This window comes from Strix aluco, chromosome 2 (assembly GCF_031877795.1).
Source record: "Strix aluco isolate bStrAlu1 chromosome 2, bStrAlu1.hap1, whole genome shotgun sequence".
NCBI lineage: Eukaryota > Metazoa > Chordata > Aves > Strigiformes > Strigidae > Strix > Strix aluco.
The window spans coordinates 68,226,813-68,245,157 of NC_133932.1; the positions used below are offsets into that span (position 1 = coordinate 68,226,813).

General features: G+C 54.5%; 1 protein-coding gene and 1 long non-coding RNA gene across 6 annotated transcripts; one reads left to right on the forward strand and one right to left on the reverse strand.

Moving 5' to 3' along the window:
* The first annotated feature begins 1,417 nt into the window (after nt 1-1,417).
* POU3F3 (POU class 3 homeobox 3) lies at nt 1,418-4,456 on the forward strand. Of its 2 annotated transcripts, XM_074815137.1 has the most exons (2): nt 1,418-2,476; nt 2,612-4,456. In XM_074815137.1, the coding sequence occupies exons 1-2, from the start codon at nt 1,418-1,420 to the stop codon at nt 2,735-2,737; spliced, it is 1,185 nt and encodes a 394-aa protein (XP_074671238.1). In that variant the 3' UTR covers nt 2,738-4,456. The 2 variants fall into 2 exon arrangements, with proteins under 2 accessions (XP_074671238.1, XP_074671237.1); XM_074815136.1 differs by having other exon boundaries at nt 1,418-4,456.
* Nucleotides 4,457-10,338: 5,882 nt separating this feature from the next.
* On the reverse strand, nt 10,339-18,097 carry LOC141920227 (uncharacterized). Of its 4 annotated transcripts, XR_012622262.1 has the most exons (4): nt 17,687-18,097; nt 17,289-17,440; nt 12,520-12,633; nt 10,339-10,646 (listed from the first exon to the last, which is right to left on the reverse strand). It is a non-coding gene; the product is annotated as an uncharacterized LOC141920227 (long non-coding RNA). The 4 variants fall into 4 exon arrangements; XR_012622261.1 differs by lacking the exon at nt 17,289-17,440 and having other exon boundaries at nt 17,687-17,846; XR_012622264.1 differs by lacking the exons at nt 17,289-17,440; nt 17,687-18,097 and adding an exon at nt 16,309-16,529.
* Nucleotides 18,098-18,345: the final 248 nt, after the last annotated feature.

An 18,345-nucleotide genomic window follows, 5' to 3' on the forward strand; every position in this document is an offset into this window, starting at 1 on the left:
GGCGGCGGGCTGTCCGTCACCGCGCCCGCAGCCAATCGGCGGGGGCGGCGGCGGCCGGCGTCCTCGCGGCGGGGCCGGGCGGTGGCGGCGCGGGCGGCGGCGGCGGCGGCGGGGAGACGGCGGGAGGGAGGGGAGGGGGGGAGGGAGGGAGGGGAAGGGAAGGGGAGGGAAGGGGAGGGAGGGAGGGCGCGGGCACGGCCCGGGAGAGGGAGGCGGGGAGAGGCGAGCGGCGGGACTCCGGCACCGCCAGTGCGCGCTGCCAGCCCGGCAGCCAACTTCCCCGCTGGAGTTAGTGTATAAAGGATACCATATATGCACACACACATACACACACCTCTCCACCAAGGCGCTCCTCCTCCGCCTCCTCCCTCGACCAACTGCTGGAATTAAAATAAAAAGCAAAACAAACACCAAAAAAAAAAAAAAAAAACAACAAACCGAGCGAGAGAGCGAGAGAGCGGGAGAGGGAGAGAAACAATTCGCGAGGTAACGAGAAATTTCAACTTTTTAATTTTTTTTTTTACTTTTTTTTTTTTTTCCAACCGCCTAAAGGAAAGGTAGAGAGAAAAAAATGTCTTATCCAGAGCGTGACTCTAGCAAGAAGGCTCCGACAGGACTCTTGTTTCAAAGGGGACAAAGTGCTCCAGCAACAGCACAACTTTGAGAAATGCATCATCACCACCATCACCACCATCATCATCACAGGAAGTTTTCTTAGGACACCAACAAAACTTGCAAATAAAAGAGCAAAAGGAGATCGAGGAGCCGAGGAGAGAGAGAAAGACAGAGAGAGAGAGAGAGAAAAAAAGGAAAATATACCCACACACAAAGCCTTAAAGGAAGAAGAAAAGGAAAAGTTTCACTCTGAGAGGGGAAGGCTGAGAGGTGGAGATGTACTCCTAGGGGAGCGGAGGGGAGAAGGCACGGGGGCTTTTTGATCCCCCCCCCCCCTTCTTTTTCGCTTTTTAGCCTTTGTTTGGTTTCCTCCCTGCGAGCAGCAAACTCGGGCGAGAAGGCGGCGGAGGAAAAATATATGTACAGCTAAATATTTCTCTTTTTTTTGGAAAAAAAAAAAAAAAGCAAAGCAAAGCGATAAAAAAAAAAAAAAAAAAAAAAAGGCGAAGCGAGAGCCGGCGACTGCGAAGAGCGCGCCGCGGAGCGGAGGCAGGACGGCCGGCGGACGGGCGGAGGAGAGCGCGCCGCGGAGCGCTAGCAGGTGAACCCCGCGCCCCGGCGCCCCGGCGAGGCTGGGAAGGCGGCGGCGGCGGCGGCGGCGGCGGCGGCGCGGGCGGCGGCCCCGGCAGCGGCCCCGGCAGCGCCGGGCAAGGGCGCTCGCGGCGGGCGCCCGGCAGCCGGCGGCGGCGCGGCGGCGGCGGCGGCGCGGCGGGGGAGGCGAGCGGCGGGCGGCGGGCGCGGGATGGCCGCGGCCACCTCTAACCCCTACCTCCCCGGCAACGGCATCCTGGCGGCCGGCTCCATCGTCCACGCGGACTCGGGCGGCGGCGGCGGCGGCGGCGGCGGCGGCATGCAGCCGGGCAGCGTGGCCGTCACCTCGGTGGCGGGCGGCTACCGCGGCGACCCGGCGGCCAAGATGGTCCAGAGCGACTTCATGCCGGGCGCCATGGCCGCCAGCAACGGCGGCCATATGCTGAGCCATGCCCACCAGTGGGTGACAGCCCTGCCCCACGCCGCCGCCGCCGCCGCCGCCGCCGCCGCCGCCGCCGCCGAAGCGGGCTCGCCCTGGTCCGGCAGCCCCGTGGGCATGACGGGCAGCCCCCAGCAGCCGCCGCCGCCGCCCGACGTCAAGGGCGGCGGCGGGCGCGACGACCTGCACTCGGGCGCGGCGCTGCACCACCGGCCGCCCCACCTGGGCCCCCCGCACCAGGGGCACCCGGCGGCCTGGGGGGCGGCGGCGGCCGCCCACCTGCCCTCCATGGCCGGCGGGCAGCAGCAGCAGCAGTCGCTCCTCTACTCGCAGCCCGGGGGCTTCACGGTGAACGGCATGCTGAGCCCCCCCCCCGGCGGGCAGAGCCTGGTGCACCCGGGGCTGGTGCGCGGCGAGACGCCGGAGCTGGGCGAGCACCCCGGACACCACCACCACCACCACCACCAGCACCCCGGGCACCACCCGCCGCACCACGGCGGCGTCAACAGCCACGACCCTCACTCGGACGAGGACACGCCGACCTCCGACGACCTGGAGCAGTTCGCCAAGCAGTTCAAGCAGCGGCGGATTAAGCTGGGCTTCACCCAGGCCGACGTGGGGCTGGCGCTGGGCACCCTCTACGGCAACGTCTTCTCGCAGACCACCATCTGCCGCTTCGAGGCCCTGCAGCTCAGCTTCAAGAACATGTGCAAGCTGAAGCCTTTGTTGAACAAGTGGCTGGAGGAAGCCGACTCCTCCACGGGCAGCCCCACCAGCATCGACAAGATCGCCGCCCAGGGCAGGAAGAGGAAGAAGCGGACCTCCATCGAGGTGAGTGTCAAGGGGGCCTTGGAGAGCCACTTTCTGAAATGCCCCAAGCCCTCCGCCCAGGAGATTACGAACCTAGCGGACAGCCTGCAGCTGGAGAAGGAGGTGGTCAGGGTTTGGTTTTGCAATCGGAGGCAGAAAGAGAAACGGATGACCCCCCCGGGGATCCAGCAGCAGACCCCCGACGATGTCTACTCCCAGGTCGGCACCGTCAACTCCGACACGCCGCCCCCTCACCACGGACTGCAGACCAGCGTGCAGTGAGGGGCACCGCGGGCGGGCGGCCGGGCCGGGCCGGGCCGGGCCGGGGGGAGCGGGGGCAGCGCGGGCCGGGCCGGGCCGGGCACCGCCACCGGCACCGCCACCGGCACCGGCACCGCCGCGCACACCCGCACGCTCACACACACACCCGCACGCACGCACACACACACACACACACACACACGATCCAGGCTCGTTCAGACTGCTTGTGTTTATATATATATGGATAGATGCGCGCATCTATATATATATAAGATCGATACCGATAGGGAGCGGTGGAGAAGGTCGATCCGAGCGAGAGCGTTTAGACCGTGCTGGGAAAACGGGGTGGAGATGCGTAATGCACCAAAACTGCAGATGTGCCGGGGGGTTGGTTGTGGGGAGAGGGCTTGGGCGGGTGGGCTTGGGCTTTTTTTTTATTATTATTATTATTATTATTTTCATTTTTCACTCTCCAAATTAGCCCCCTCTCGCAGCGAGGAACACCACTGATGTCTGCACCTCTCCTCTCCCCTCCTCCCCCCCCTCCCCGCACTCTCCCCCCTATCCCCAAAAGGGCTCTCTTCTATGAATCACGGAAACTTTTTTTGTCCTTTCTCTCTCCCTTCTTTTTTTTTTTTTTTTTTTCCCTTCTTTTCTTTTGAATGGGAGCAATCCAAAAAGGGAAGCAGAAGCAAAATATTCTGGTTAATCAGAGGGTGCCTGCTGCATTCCAGCACCCTGTTTTTCTTGGCCAAACCGTAGAATTTTGGTGCAAGGCAGACATCCACTCTGAAAACATATATATCTATATATCTATATATTCTGCAAAATGAAAGGGGCCACTTTTTCCAGGAAAAAAAAAATAAAATAAAATATGCACACAGCACTAAAAACAAGCAGACTGCATAGGGAAGCAAATACATATATATATATTTATCTATATATATAGGTATAGCTATAGAACAAAAATATGGAAATAAATGCCCGCACGCCGAAAAACTGACCCTGAGGAGAAAGAGGGGAGGGACAGACGCCGGGGGGAGGGTGGGAGAAGGAGAGGTTGTTGGTCCCTAAAGTTCGAGCTCTGTAGAAGGACTTTGCATGAATTAAGGGAACCAGCGAGAGAAAGGGAAATAATTTAGGGCTGTCAAAGTCCTGCTCCTGACGGCTGCCAATCATCATGGAAGAGTCATAAAAAAAAAATCCACTGCTAATATTTTTTTTATTAATATTTTTATTTTTTATTTCTGGACTGATTCAGATAAAGGGATTTAGAAGGACTGAGCATCTGCAGCTGCACTTATCTGAACTTCTCCTCTCCTAAATCCGTTGCCAACTTTGATTGAATGGGTGCTGTGGATGTGATTATATAATACTGCCATTTCCAAGCAGTGTTTTTGGTAGGTTTTAATAAACAGACTTTTCAAAAAGACGGCAATATAGAATTGTTAGATCCGTTGTTGATCTAAAAAAAAAAAAATTTGCTTTATATTTTCATTAAATGACTTCTTTTAATATTTTATTCAGAATACCTATGAACTGCTGCAAAACGGTAATTTATTTTTTCCCCAGATCTTGTATTACGTGTTTTTTTCAGACGAGCACAAATCAAAATGAAATGAAAATATGGACAGTTGTTAGGTAATAAGGGTATCTTTTGATGTGATAATTTGATTGTAATTTAATTTGAGTAGTGATTCCGTAAGAGCTGATTGAGAAAATAAATTTGTTAGAATGAAATAGTCTGTGTCTGATGCATAAACACTGTGTCGAAAAAAAAAAAAAAAAAAAGAGAGAAAAAGAAAAAAGTTCTCTAAAGGGCAATATTGCTGAAGTGAGAGAAATCCCGCGGGTGGGCCCTGCTGGCGCCCGGCAGTGCCCCCCGCCGCCGGCCGCTCGGCGCCGGGGCGCACCCCGTGCCCATCCCTCCGCCGGGCAAATGCCCGTGGCCCCTTCCCCCGCCCAGGGACCCTCTGTCGCGGGGAAGGACGGGCGAGATTAGCGACCGCCAAAGGCCGCCTCCTCCCGGGAAGGGCTCGGGGTGTCGGTCGGGGTCGGTCGCACCCCGGTGCGGGCGGTGCCCGAGGCTGCCCGCGGGCCCGGCGCGGCCGCGCTCAGGGCAGGGATGTTGCCAGAAGTTCAGCCTTGTTTTCTCTCTTTTCGAACGGAGGCTTGGGGAGGGGGCGGGGGGATAAGCTGTAATTTATTTTGACGCATTTTATGTCTGTATAAATATCTGTATTTAATTTATCGTTATAATTTAAGGAGAAGGTACTTTTTCTTTTTTGCCTCCCCCCAAGGATGTATAGAATGATACTTTCAGCATCCTACGTGCGGTCCGCCTAGTTCACCATTTCTGTTGTTGCTGTTGCTGCTGTTGTTGTTGTTGTTGGTTTAGGGTTTTTCTACGGGGTGTGAAGTGGTGTAGCCTAGTTTTCTCCTCCACTCTGCCGTCGCGCTGCCATACCTTCTTTGCAAAGACACGCGTGTGTTAGTAACGTTGGAGATGCCAATAGATGCGCTAGCTAGCCTGTCATATTTCTCCGCTATAATTTATTGCAATATAGGGACAAGTGAATGACCGTTTCAACTCTCTTCATTTTGAAGCGGGGAGGTTGTGGGAACTAGAGAGCTGCACCTAACGCCTCCACCCGCCCCCACTGATAGTCTGCCGGAGAATAAGCTTTTCTTTTATGATCCATCTCGTCCGTGGCTCCTTCCTCACCTTCCTCTCCCTCCCCTCGTCAGCGCCCCCCGCCTTACTTCTCTGCGTGCTCTTGAGGCAGGGGTTAAACCCCCAGAAAACTGCTGTAGGAACAACAAACATTTCTTTCTTTCAGATAGGCCTTGTGTCAGTCCATAAATCAAAGCCAACCTGAGAACCGTGCACCGGGATGCATTATTTTAACACCAGCTCGTAGTAAATATCACCGTCGGTTTGATTTGTGAAATTCGAAAGGCCCTACTGACACGGAGGGAAGGGGGGGGGGGGGGGGGGGGGAGGGAGGGAGGGAGGGAAGAGGGGGGACAAAAAAAAAAAAAACACCACAACAAAACAAACCAAAAAACAAACCCAAGCCAACAAAGGGAAAGAATACCCGAAAGGGTAAAGGACGCTCTTTCTTTTGTTCCTTTTAGCAAAAGCTCCTGGCTAATTTTGCGGCTCGGGAGGGGCAAGGGCCCGGCGCAGGAGGCGGGCGGGCAGGTTGGCAGCGCCGGGCTCCGCTCCGGCCGCCCGGTACCGTTCACACGTGAGGTGGGATCCCGTTTTTCACACGCGAAGGGGAGGCGGTTTATTTAGACACGGAGAAGGTCTGTTTAAATTTCGGAGCGGTATTTGGTTACCGGGTTTGGATGGCAACAAAGAGCTAACGTTAGGCTTCACACTGTTTTCGATGAAAAGGCAAGCTTTGCGGGTTGCTGCCTAAGAAAAGCCGGGGTTTAGGCTGGAGGAGTAACGTTTGGTCGGAGGGACTGGCAAAAGGGCCCGTTCGTGGACTTGTTATGCACAAAAAGTGAGGCCATGGGCGCTTCCCTCCCACCCCCCCCCCCCCCCCCCCCCCCCCCCCCCCCCCCGAGAAACTGAATCCTTTGAATGTATTTAGGAATTTCAGGGTTGTGAGTCTATGAGATAACAAGAGGTAGATAATAACTGAGAGGGTTTGCGCTAAGGGTTATATTGTTACACGTGTAAATAATTAAAATACTGTTATATATCACCAGATCTCTTAATGAATTTAGTAATTGTATTCATTTATAATATCAGTGTTCTGTGCTTGGTAACTGAGTCGGCATCATTTTCCTTACTCTTCCCACACCCCCACCCCCCACCCTTTTTTTTTTTTTTTTTTCCCTGCCTGAAGGAAAGCCAAATGTTTTACAAAGTTATGTTTGATCAGTCTGGGTAATCCCGAGATGTGATTATTTGTAGTTTACATTTTCATATCCTGCGGTCCTCTACTACACCACAGTCTTCTCACTCACGTCCCATCCTTCCCCCGTCGAGTCTGTACACAATAAATCATTTTCAGGTGTATTTAAAATAGTCATCTCACTGCTGTTGATCTGCATATTTTCCGGAATTTAGCAAAGAGCTCTACCTTGGTTTAAAAACGCAGCGGTTCCTATCGGAAAGTGATCTTTACAGAATCCTTATGCTTTAATGTAGTGACTCGTGTTTGCACATTACAATGCTCATAACTTGTTTTGTATGAATGGTTTTCAATGGAACGTTTAGAGAATAATTGGTTCTGATATGAAATGCAGTATATACTATTGATAATTTTATCAATAAGTGTAATATTTTAAATAATTTTAACAATTAAATTTGTTTTTTAAATTATATATTTGTAAAATATTTATCCTGTCGAAAGCAACAATATATTGTTGTATTTATTCGTTTATTTTTGTAATAAATGATCAACATCTTCAAGCTACAGCAAAATCGATACTTCTATATATTTATACAGGGATACCTTTTTGAGGCGCAGAGATACTTGGTCCGATTTACACGAGAGTGTAACGATTGTAACTGGCAGGCTGCAGGACCAAACTGTAGGCGTGAGCTTCTTCGCCACATGTACTTTAGTTTGCTTAAGTTCCAGGGTAATTAATCAAACTCTAAAAGGGATGCAACAAGTCCCGGCCTCGGAGGCGGGCGTGGAGCGAGCGCTTTAGGACAGGGACGGATTTTGCTGAAACCAGGGATGATGGCGAGGAGCTTGGCCGCCTGTGGCGAGACGGATGGATGGAGCGAGCGGAGGAGATGCAGGGAGGTGGTTACCCCATCAGTATTTTCAGTTGCAGTTTGGAATAATGGAGCGGGCGCAGCCTTCAATAGGCGGCGGGAGAGAGGGGAGAGGACGGCAGCGAGCGACCCCGCCGTATCAATGACACAGCAGTAGGGAGCTTTTTTGGCTGAGAGGCTTTGGCGAGACAAAAAGCTCAGGGGTGAAGGCCGAGCGGGGGAAAGCTCGCCGCCCATCCCGTCCTCCCCGACGCCAAACGAGCAGCCGGGGCCGCGGGGGCGCCCACGGGGCCGCGCCGTCGGGGCCGCGCCGGGAGCCGGCCCCCCGCCCCGCACTGCCCCCCAGCCCCCCACCCCCCACCCCCCCGGGGGCGGCTGCGGCTGGGCCCGGAGCGGGGAAAGGAGGTCGCCGCCTGTCCCCACGCGTGGAAGGCCCGTCGGGGCGGGCGACGGTGCCCGGCCGCGCTTTCCCCCTTCCCTCCCCTCCCTTTCCCTCCCCTCCCCCGGCGGGGCGGCCCGGGAGGCGGAGCGGCCCGGGAGGGGCGGCCGGGCCGGTGCTCCCGGCGGGCGGCGGGCCGGCCCCGGGGCGGCGGGCGGCCCGGGGGAGCCGGCGGGCGGGCGGACGGGCGGCGCGGTGCCGCGGCGGCAGCTGCTGCCGGTCCCACAAGTTGTTTTCCTCGTGGCGACCATTCAGCAAAACGCAGGATCCTTTCTCCAAGATTTAAATTTCGCGGATGAATTACCATACAGCGGTTGCTTAGCAACTAAATTCAAGCCGGGCTAAGAATATGCAAGCTTTTTGTATTCTCATTAATAAAAATGCCACTCTGACACAGCAACCTGACTTTGGATCACTGCAACTTCTGTAAAAGCCATAGGAGAATACAAACTGGCTCCCCCATTTAATTACAGATCAGAGTGGCTTGAAATGTGATGTTTTGTTAATCTATCTTCCTAAAAGCGATGTAAAAAATAACGGCTTTTCAAGAGCAGTGGAAAACTACTTTTTTAATGGAGCTGTCTCCTGGTGCTACTGATGGCTGTAAAGCGAAACCTTTTTCTGAGTCACACTTTCAAGTAGCATCCCCCCTTCCGTTTTGAGTTTCCTGGAATCAAAAAACATTAAGACATTTGGAGCCGGGGGGGGGGGGGGGAATAAAAATAAATAAGCTACAGCCGACCAGCGTGTTAGAGAGGCGAGCATCACTCAGGAAAGGGAAGGGGGGGTTAAAAATGTGAAGGTGCAGCCCCAGCCCCCACGATCCGGGGTGCAGCCTGTCCTTGCTCTGAAGCAGGAGTCTCTCGCACTGAAATTGCTCTCTTTGGCATAAAGTGCGTGGGTACTTCGGCTGGGGAGGGCAGGAGAGAAGCCTTCAGGGACACCTTGTTGACTGTTTCTCTCCAAAATTTGTTTCCCCTTCTGCTAACATTTACTTTATATTGCTCTTAGATCGGTGGAGATAAGATCTTGGCGTTAAATTCTGGCATCATGCAACCAATCTCGTATATATGGGAGAATGACCTCATCAGAGGAGGACTGTGTGTATAGATAGGATTATTTAAACATAGACTAGACACCTACATATAAATCTATATATAAAGATGTGTGTGTACGAGATATATATATGTGTGTGTGTGTATGCCTTCAGCAGTACCAAAAAACTTCCCTGCCAGCCCCGAAGCCTGCAGGCAGGGCCCAGCTCCTCCGCAGCGTTTGGCGGGAGGGTGCCCCTCTCTGCAGGGTGCCGGGCAGAGCCCTTGGGCCCGGCAGCAGCGCAGGGTGCCGGCAGCTCGGGCTGGGGCTGCCTGTCCTTGCCTGTCATTGTGTGCGGGCCGCTGCCCGCGGGGAGGGCTGCCTGCCTTCGGGACGGGGCACTGCCTGCGGGGCCGCCGGGTCCTTTTGCTGATGGCTGGGGGCTTGGTTGTGGTGCTTTTTTAGCAACAAAGAGCTAAATCCAAACTTTCTTCTCCCCTCCCCCCTCCTTTTTTTTTCTTTTTTTTTTTTTTTTTTTTTTTTTTAACCCCTTGAAAGTGCTAAAATCGAGCCTGAATTGTACAAGCCCCAAGACACGTTAAAAGTTCAGGCATGTGGGGTTTTTTTTCTGACGGGGTTTGTCTGCAGGAGGGGAAGGGGAACTTGGAGGTCTGTCCGAGCTGTGCAGGTCACTGAGGAATCAGGGGGTCCTCCCTCCTCTCCCCCCCTTCTTTCTTTTTCTTTTAAGGTTTTCTTTTCTCCCCTGAAAGGGGGAGGATGGCTTGAAGGGGGGTGGTCGAAGAGGGTAAGCATTTTCCAAACGTGAGTTTGTGATGGAGGGAGCTCTCTCTCTCAGCAGGATTTAGTCTCTACTCACTTTAAAACGTAGAACAGCAGACAAAAAAAAAAAAAAAAAAAAAAAATCCATATAACAAATACCAAGGGAAGAAAGGCACTGAAGTGAGAACCTGTGAAGACTAGAGTCCCCCTGAAACTCAGGCTCACCCAAAGCTTTAGCAGAGTGTTTTGCTTCTCTCCCCAACGGTTATAGGATGAGTATCACAAGGCTACAGCATAAATAATCACATTCCCTTCCATTTTGCATCTCTCTCTCTCTAACAGAGTTGAGATTAAAAGCCAAAATCCGAGCACAGCCTTTACAGAGCGGTTGAATTGTGCCAGTACATATGTTTCCCACTCACATGTTGAAAACTGTACCTTCAAACATAGGCTTGTTTCTGATGATAGCTTGCATTTCTGCAACTACAAGGGAAAAAAGCTAAACAGAACTTTTCTGAATTGTCCCTATTGCGCACATCACTGGGGTGAAAAGACAGTGCTACATCAGCTCGATACCTTTAACGCAAACAGGGGAGGGTTAGCAAGACAAGCTCACTGGCATATCACAATGGAGATCTTTATTTTAGGCTTGGGATGGTTCAAACCAGTTCGACACCAGTACTGAGCACCACAAAGTATTTGGTTTGGGAACAAACTTTCTCCTGCAGTAACACGAAGTGGATTGCTGCTCCTTGATGTCAGATGCCTGGTCACTCCAAGTGTCCCCTTGCTGCCTTTCTTGCAAGGTGCACGACACAGAGGAGAGCTTCTACCCACAGAGACGGTGCTTTCAGATCAGACCGCTGCGTCATGCCCCCCAAAGTCCAGGCCGGGGGGCCCAGCAGAATTATTCCTTCCTCAAAAGACACCTAAGACGAGAAAGAGGAAAATGGATTAGAAAGGGGAAACCAGCTGGGGACTGCTACCCTCACTGGTAGTAGGCCTGCTCTTAAACACAACGTCAAGGCGCGGAGATATGCGTGTGAAATGACAAAGACAGATGCTATTTCTTCCTGAGGTCCACTTTGAGTGGAGAAAGCCAAAGGGTTGTTGACTGTCTTGCTGTCTTGCGTAGAGGCCATCCTTTCAAATTGAAATGAATTGATTTATAAAAGCAGGGACTGGCTAATGGGGAACCGCATGGCTGCTATATTTATGTGCATCAAACCGAAATTTAAACAACTTGAGGCAGTGTGGGCTGTATAAACGTTTTATATATAGTAACCTTTTTGTTATTAGTTTTGGAAATGCTTGGTGCTACTTCCCTGCCAGCGCTCCATAGAGCTGACTATACAGCATTCAGTCCGCACTACAGTCGAGCGGGAACTGTTTGCTCAACAACTCCAGGCTCCATTTCCAACTGGAGTATTAACGTACACCCTGAACTGGTTGCATGAACCCAGGTAGCCCGATGTATGTAGACCATGTCACCAAGCAGGCAGCTAAAATACAAAAACCAAGAGCATGGCTGTAGGGGAGGTGTGGGCTGGAGGGTCTTCTGAGTGGGTTTAGTTTGTTGGTTGGGGGGTTTTTCCCCCTCAGTGTGAGTGCTGGTGAGAGCCAGAGGACAGGGATATCCTCTGAAGCTGAGTTTGGGCTCATCTCTCCACCTCCCCTCTGAGTTCAAGACATTGCGAATATTTACCAAGTACAAAAGAAATGAGAAGTGCTGGGCATTGATCATTATTATATCCCTTCCCCGACAGAAAATGGGCCCAGGATAGCAGAGCTGAAACTAATCTTTCTAAAGGGGAAAAAAAGAAATGGGTTGGTGAAGAATTGTGCTAGAGTAACATACATTTCTTCCATCTTCTGGAGCTCTCATTCAAAACAGGGGCCCATCTGCTCGAGTGGGACATTTCTCAGAGAAATCTAATAGATATTTGGTCCAGAGTCCACACTAAAGCCACAGACCAAATGTAAGGTGCAAAGCTCTCCATTTGTTTCTCTCTCTCTCACATGCATCCCCCCACACATGCAAACATACACTCCCTTCTCTTCCTTAAATAATAAAATATCCTTTCCACAGTTCTGCTGCCTTCTCTATTTTATGCAGATCCATACTCAAATGTGTACCAAAATTCTTAACTCAGTTTGCTGAAATCGCCTAGATTGTCGAGGAAATTAAACTAAACAAGGAGCTGTGTGAAATGTTGAACTTTAAATACCATCCGCTACCTCGAGAAGAAGAAAATGAGTCAATAAACGCTCAGGTTTCTGCTACTTTTAGATTATTGTAATTAAAAGAATTATTTTGTTAGGGTTTTTTTTTGTTGTGGCTTTGTTTTTGTTTTTGTTTTTGTTTTTTGTTTGGGTTTTTTTTATTGGTTTTGTTTTTTTTTTTTTTTTTTAGCGTGGTGAGAATTCCTTCATGCTTTAATACTGGATATTTGAAAATAATGCTCTTTCCCTTTTGATTTTGGACTGAAGAACAGGGTTACGGTGTCTTCCCTAGGTGTTAATGATGGATATGGACGTGTTTAATCTTATGAACGGTACGTGTATTTCTGTGAATACCAGGAGAGACGACCGTATCATTCTCAGTAGCCCAGAAGAGGAGTGTTTTACCTGAAGAACTGGGCTTGGGCTGGATGCTGCTGTTGTTCTGGGGTTTGGTTTTGTTTTTTAATTGTCCTGCCTATTCTCTCAAGTCAATATTAATGCCATACAGCACGGCTGAGGCCAGGGCTGAGTGAGCCCCGTCATTAACAATAGCATAAACAAAGGAAGGGGACCAGTTACCTTGACATTAGATGCCCGCTTTGTTCCCGAGCCTCCAACTGCATCCTCAAGCCCATACAGGGAAGTATTGCCTACGGGAATGAATAATCCACTCCAGCTATCGTCCCAAATCCTCTGGAAAACAAAACAACACAACCAAAACAAAGATGACAACACACTCCCCGCTCCGCACGGAGCCTGCGAATTGTTTCATCCCCTCTCGCCTTTCCCCGCACTTCTCCTGGCCACTATCACTGTTGACCCGCTCCCCTACAAGCGCTGCCCGCTGCAGCCCACAGGCGCTTCCCACTTTGCCCGAGCACCCCCGGCCCCCTATTCCCCAGTTTCCAGGGGGAAGGGGGTTGGAGAACGCACACACACCCCCCCCCGCCCCGGCGCCGTTCTCTGAGGAGGGCGAGGGGGCTCCGCGGCGGGGGAGGGTGGGGGGAGTGGGGGGGCTTCGCGTTAGACAGGGCGGCCCGGCGGGGTGGGCTGCGCTCCAGCCGCCCAAGCCCTTTCTGCACCACCACCCTCCGTCCCCCCCTGGCCTGTCAGAGGACAGAAGGGATTCACCCCACTCCCAGGGCGGCGTGGCCTGGCCCAGGGGCAGCACCACATCCCCACGCACCGCCGTGGAGGGGTGCGAGGGAGAAGGGGGGGTGGGCGAGCGCGTCTGTGTGTGTGTGTGCGTGTGGGGGGATCTCCATTGTCCTTCCAGCTTCGCCCTCGCAGGGCGGTTTTCCCCGTGGAGGGGCCCACCCGGCGCTGCCCTCCCTGCCTGCTCGCTGCCTGGCAGACCCCGCTCCGTAGCCCTCTGTATTTGGCAGAAACGTCCGGAGCAGCCCCCCTGCTCACGCCCTGCCGAAGGAGCCTGCGTGGAGTGGGAACGTCTCTTTCCTCTGCCAAAGTAACTGAGCTCCCCGCATCCAGTTTTGTCTTGCCCTTCTACAGAGCCATGCTGGCCGTCGGGGCAGAGGGACTGATAGGAGGCCCCTTCCCCCCCCCCCAAAGTTTGCGGGGGGCTGGTTTGACCTCGCACGTCCCCTTACGGAGGGGGGATCCGGGCCAGGCCAAGGCAGCGCTGCCGCGGGGCTCGCCCCCCAGTCGGCCCCGCTTCGGGGGCAGCTTTTGTTCCCACTGCACTGGGAAGCTCCGGGAATGCTGCGCCTTCGCCTGACTCTCCGGGAGAAGATGAAGGAGACTTGGTGGCGTAGCCCGAGGTAGAGCGAGGCCTGAGGAGACAGATGCATCCATCCCAGATGCAGCCAAATCCATCCCTGCACCGTGGGGGTGCGTGTGGGGAAATAGAGGGTAGAGGAGGAGGCAGTTTGAACGCAAAGCCCTTTCTCCAAAGGTTAAGAGTTCCCTCGTCACACGTTGCCAAACGCTGCTGGGCTGAAGAGAGGGGAGAAGGGGCGGGGGGGGGGGGGGGGGGGGGAGGGAAGAACATCAACACCACTGCAAATTTCAAAGCACTGAAAATAGCGCTAAGAAATCCCGAGGATCCGCCGCCGGTTCTTTCTTCCCGGGACATTTGCATTAGTGGAAGCTGTTCTCGGAGGTGCTTGTGAGCAAGGCCAGCGGGAGCCGCGGCTGCCTTTGGGGGCGAGCCGGGCGGCGGGGGGGGGGGGGGGGCGGGGGGCGCGCTGCGGGCTGCCGGCCCCCCTCACGCACCTGCAGCCTCTGGCTGCGCTGGGGACACTGCTGCCGCTGGCTCTGTGACCCCCCCCCATCTCCCCCGGGCTATGTCGGGAGCAAACCCACTCCCAAATCCTCCCTCCTCACCCCCACCCCCCCCGCTGAGAGCCGCGGCGGCCGGGCAGGGGCCGGCCCCGGCAGCCCTTTATGCGCAGCGGTCAGCAGCCGGGTTGTGGGTTTGCAGCTGCATGCAAATAAATCCCCGGCAATAATCTAATGCGGGTGTTCTGCCCCAACGACAAAGTGCCGTCACAAACCAAGGGCTTTTTTTTTTTTTTTTTTTTTGTGACCACCTAGGTCCCGCAACCAAGAGTAAAGAATAAAAATAGGGAGGGAGGGGGAGAAAGTTGGTTAATACGTATGTTTCATCAAGCGCAGCCTGTTTTTGTGATAGAGGAGAGCCGGGGATTGTTTTCTGCACCTCTGCGAGGACATCACCGCCCGCCCCGGCTGGAGAAAACGATTCCACGCGTGATGAGCAGCAGCGAGGTGTCCTACCTACCCGGCCGCCCGCTGCCACCTTATTTGTTCCGTTCCCACGTGGAAAATGCATTTGTTCCCTCAATTTTCATTGAATTACAGCTGTATTCCATACGGGACGGGACGAGGGTAGGGGGGGATGGGATAATTTTGTATAGTATCTTCTCTTGCAGGTAAAAGTTTTTTTGTTTGTTTTACTGCTTTCCAGGAAAGGTCTTTTTGCACGTATAGGGGGAGGGTTGTTTGGTTTTTTGCTTGTCCGTCTTAAGCAAAAGCTGAGCAGAGTCAATGGGATGAAGGAAAAAAAAAAGAAAAAAGAAAAAAAGTGGGTGAATCTCTGAGAAAGAATCGGAGTGGGAAAAGAAAAAATCAAACCGAAAAAAATTCCAGCAACACAATTCCAGAGAGGATGGGAGGGAGTGAAGTTTCCCAATTGCCATTCTGCGGACTGCCATGAAAGAAATAAAAGAAAAAAAATCACATTGAAGGCTGGGGCGGGGGGGGGGAGGGGGGGGGCGGGAGTTTTACTTTTGCGAAGTGTAGGTCTCTTAACGACAAGGAATCCTTCGTGACACCTGGTGCTCCCCAGGGCGGGCCTGCCCCCCCGGGCCCCCTGGAGGCCTGGGAGCTGGCCGGGCGCGGGTGCCGTGCCCAGCCCGGGGTGGGGGGGGGTGTGGCGGCGCCGGCTCTCTCCGGCGCAGCCCGCCGCTCTCCCTCCCTCCCGCCCCTAATTTCGGGGGGGAGGTGGTGGCGTCTGTGTCGTTATTATTATGGAAAAGCCCGTTTCCCTAGCAGAAGAGGGGCAGCTGGGCGCCCAGCCTCCCTCCGCCGGCCCCCCCCGCGGTGCGGGCAGTCGGTGCGCCGGCCCCACGCCAGCCATCGCCCGGTCCCCCTGAGCCAGGGCCCGCTCGGCTTTCGCGTTTCACCCCTCGGGGAGAGGAGGCTTCCCCGCGGCCGTCGGGCCGGGCACAAACGGGCCGCCCTGCGACCGGGTGGCGGAACAGCGGCCCTCCCTCGTCCGCCCTCCTCCGGTCGCCCCCGGGGGCTTTCCGAAGCTTTGCCCAACTCCTGGCCCTGGCCTTGCCCTTCCCCGGCTGAGCCCGGCGCCCCCAGCAGCGGGGTCTCGCCGGCGGCGGGCCGGGCCGGGGCGGGCGGGGAGCGGCAGGGCAGGGGGGAGCATCCCCGGGGTGTCTCGGCTCCCTCCCTGCCTGCACGCCCCGGCTTCTCCTGCCCTCGGCCGCCCCTCTGTCCTCCCCGGCAGGCACAGAGCCCGGCCCAGCTGCCGCTTGTCCCCTCAGGGGGGCTTTTTTCTTCTCCCCCGCCTCCCCCCCCTTCCCTCTCCCCAAACCCTCCCGGGCAGGGGCTGCAGCCGGGCCTGCCGGAGAGGGCTCCGCGCTTCGCCCGCCAGCCCCGCTGCCCACCGGTGCCTCCTTGTCTCCGCCGACAACACAAAAGCCCCCGGACCAAAGCGGCCAAGCAAGGACGGCGCAGCAAAGCCCGCGCCCGCTGCCCTCCCCGCAATCTCCAGGGCAGAAATCTCCCTCCGCGGCTTCACTCCTGAACCCGGGAGTCCCCTTAATTTTGCAGCTTTCGGCAGGAGAATAAGTTCGTCACCCAAGTTGCCCTTCGCACCTTCGTGTGACCTGACGCGGGCACCCGGGACAACGTTGCGCCGGTTTCCGCAACTCAAAAGGAAATCTCGGGGCACGGGGCTCGGTGCTGGGGTCCGGGAGGGCCCCCGGAGCACCCCCCCCCCTTACACCCCGTACACAGCCTCCTCGCCTCTGCCTTTGAAACTGTGTTTAAAACAGCAGCTGAAACACAATTAATTGTAACTGATTAACATGGATTAGTTTGGCCTCCAAAGCACTTTAAGTCAATTCAGCAGCCATAATAATAATTAATTCATTAATAAGTACTATTGGTGCTTCATCACTAACGCCAAGAAAAGTTTCCCTGCGAAGTACAGGTGGCAGGGAGTGTTAAAATGAAAACATTTGCATGCAACTTTTTAACCAGAAGGGAAAGCACTTTGGTTATATTTGGAGACATGTGTCTCACACATTTCCCCCTTTTTTTGTAAACTATGTAAGAATAAACATTACAGCTCTGGGCTTTTAATTTCTCCAGATGGAATCATAAAGTACCTAGTAGATTTTTTTTTTTTTTTTTATACTATACAATTGAGGACACATGTCTGCTTTTCCCAATGAGGACCGAGAAGCAACTTAATTTGAAGGCATAACTACTGAACCACATTTTGAATAACACACTCGAACAAGTTCACTTTAAAAGGCAGGAAACCGCTAAGAGCGCAGCACTGAAAGTTGCTCCTTCCCACTTGAGCTGCAGTGGGAGATCGCCCCTCTGACCTTCACGTACGCTCCCCCGTTTCGTACGCGCACGGCGGTATATACGCATATAGGTGGCAGGCTGCCCGGCCGGGGAAGGGGCTTTTCCGAGGGACCCCCATCCCCGGGGGGCTCCCCCCGCTTGCTGCAGAGGCTGCTCGGGACCCCCCCCCCCCCCCAGCGCGGCGGCGGAGCCCTCTGCTGCGGGCGGGGTGGGGGGTATCCCCCTGCCCCCCTGGCTAAAGCAAGGGGTTCACTTACCCTCCCCGCGCTGCTCTCCGCTCCTCACACGCACACCTGCGCACCCAGCAAAGCGCTCTCGTGGCGGGCAAAAGGAGGGAGGGAGCCCCGAAACCCCACCGCTCGGCTACCTTCGGGATACCCGAGTGCTGAGGGGGTCAGGAGCCCCTGGGCTGGGCGGAAAATAATAGGGGAAAAAAAAAAAAAAAAAAAACAAAAACTTTAAAAAGTCCAAGGACAAGATTTCTTGCTCTAAACTGTATTATCTGGTTGGGTTTTGTTTGTTTGTTTGTTTGTTTAGTTTTTTTTTTTTTTGTGATGGGAATGAACAAAATAGCATACTCATCTCCCTAACTAGACGCAGCCTGACCCCCCCTCCCCAGTCCCCGTCCCCCCCCCCGCCTCCGTTTCTGACTTACATGTGTTTAGAGCAATGGCAAGAGGCTCCCAACTGGAGCCCTGGCAGAGGGTGCGTTTAAAGTGCGGATGATTTACTCCCCTACAATTCAGGTCCCGCGTGTGAGCCTCCAGCCCCGCGTCAGCTGGGCACTGCAGACAAACAGCCTTAAATATGCATAAGGAACAGTTCGCTTTCTTAAAGGAGAACTTACCCCACCGCAAAGTTCACAGCCCGACGGCAGGCGGGGGGGTGTGGGGGTGTGTGAGGGGGTGGCCATTGCGTGGGGACAGCCCTAACCCCTTCCCAGGCTGTTCGCCTGCAGCGCTGGGGGAGCCCCGGCCGCCTTTCTGCCGGGAACCGGGCGGGGAAGTGATGGCGAGTCGGTCAGTGGCTTTAAGGAGTTGCGTTGCAGCGGACCGGCGCTTTCACCCGGCGGCACCGTCCCTGTCCCCCGCGTCCTCGGCCGGGATGGGCGAGGGGCAGAGCCGCGCACCCAGGGCAGCCCCGCTCCGGCGGGTCCCTGCGGCAGCCACCGACCGGCCGCCCGGAAACTCGCGGGTCCTAAACCGGGGGAAAAAGCGGACTCTAATTAAAAAAATAAAAACCAAAAAAAGTGGTGGTGGTGGGTGAATTGATGAAACAATCAACCAAGAAGCCCAGGCAGGCTGTGCAGATTGC

Excerpts from the sequence above, each read along its gene's own strand:
- POU3F3 (XM_074815136.1), top strand. The coding sequence starts at position 1,418 with ATGGCCGCGGCCACCTCTAACCCCTACCTCCCCGGCAACGGCATCCTG.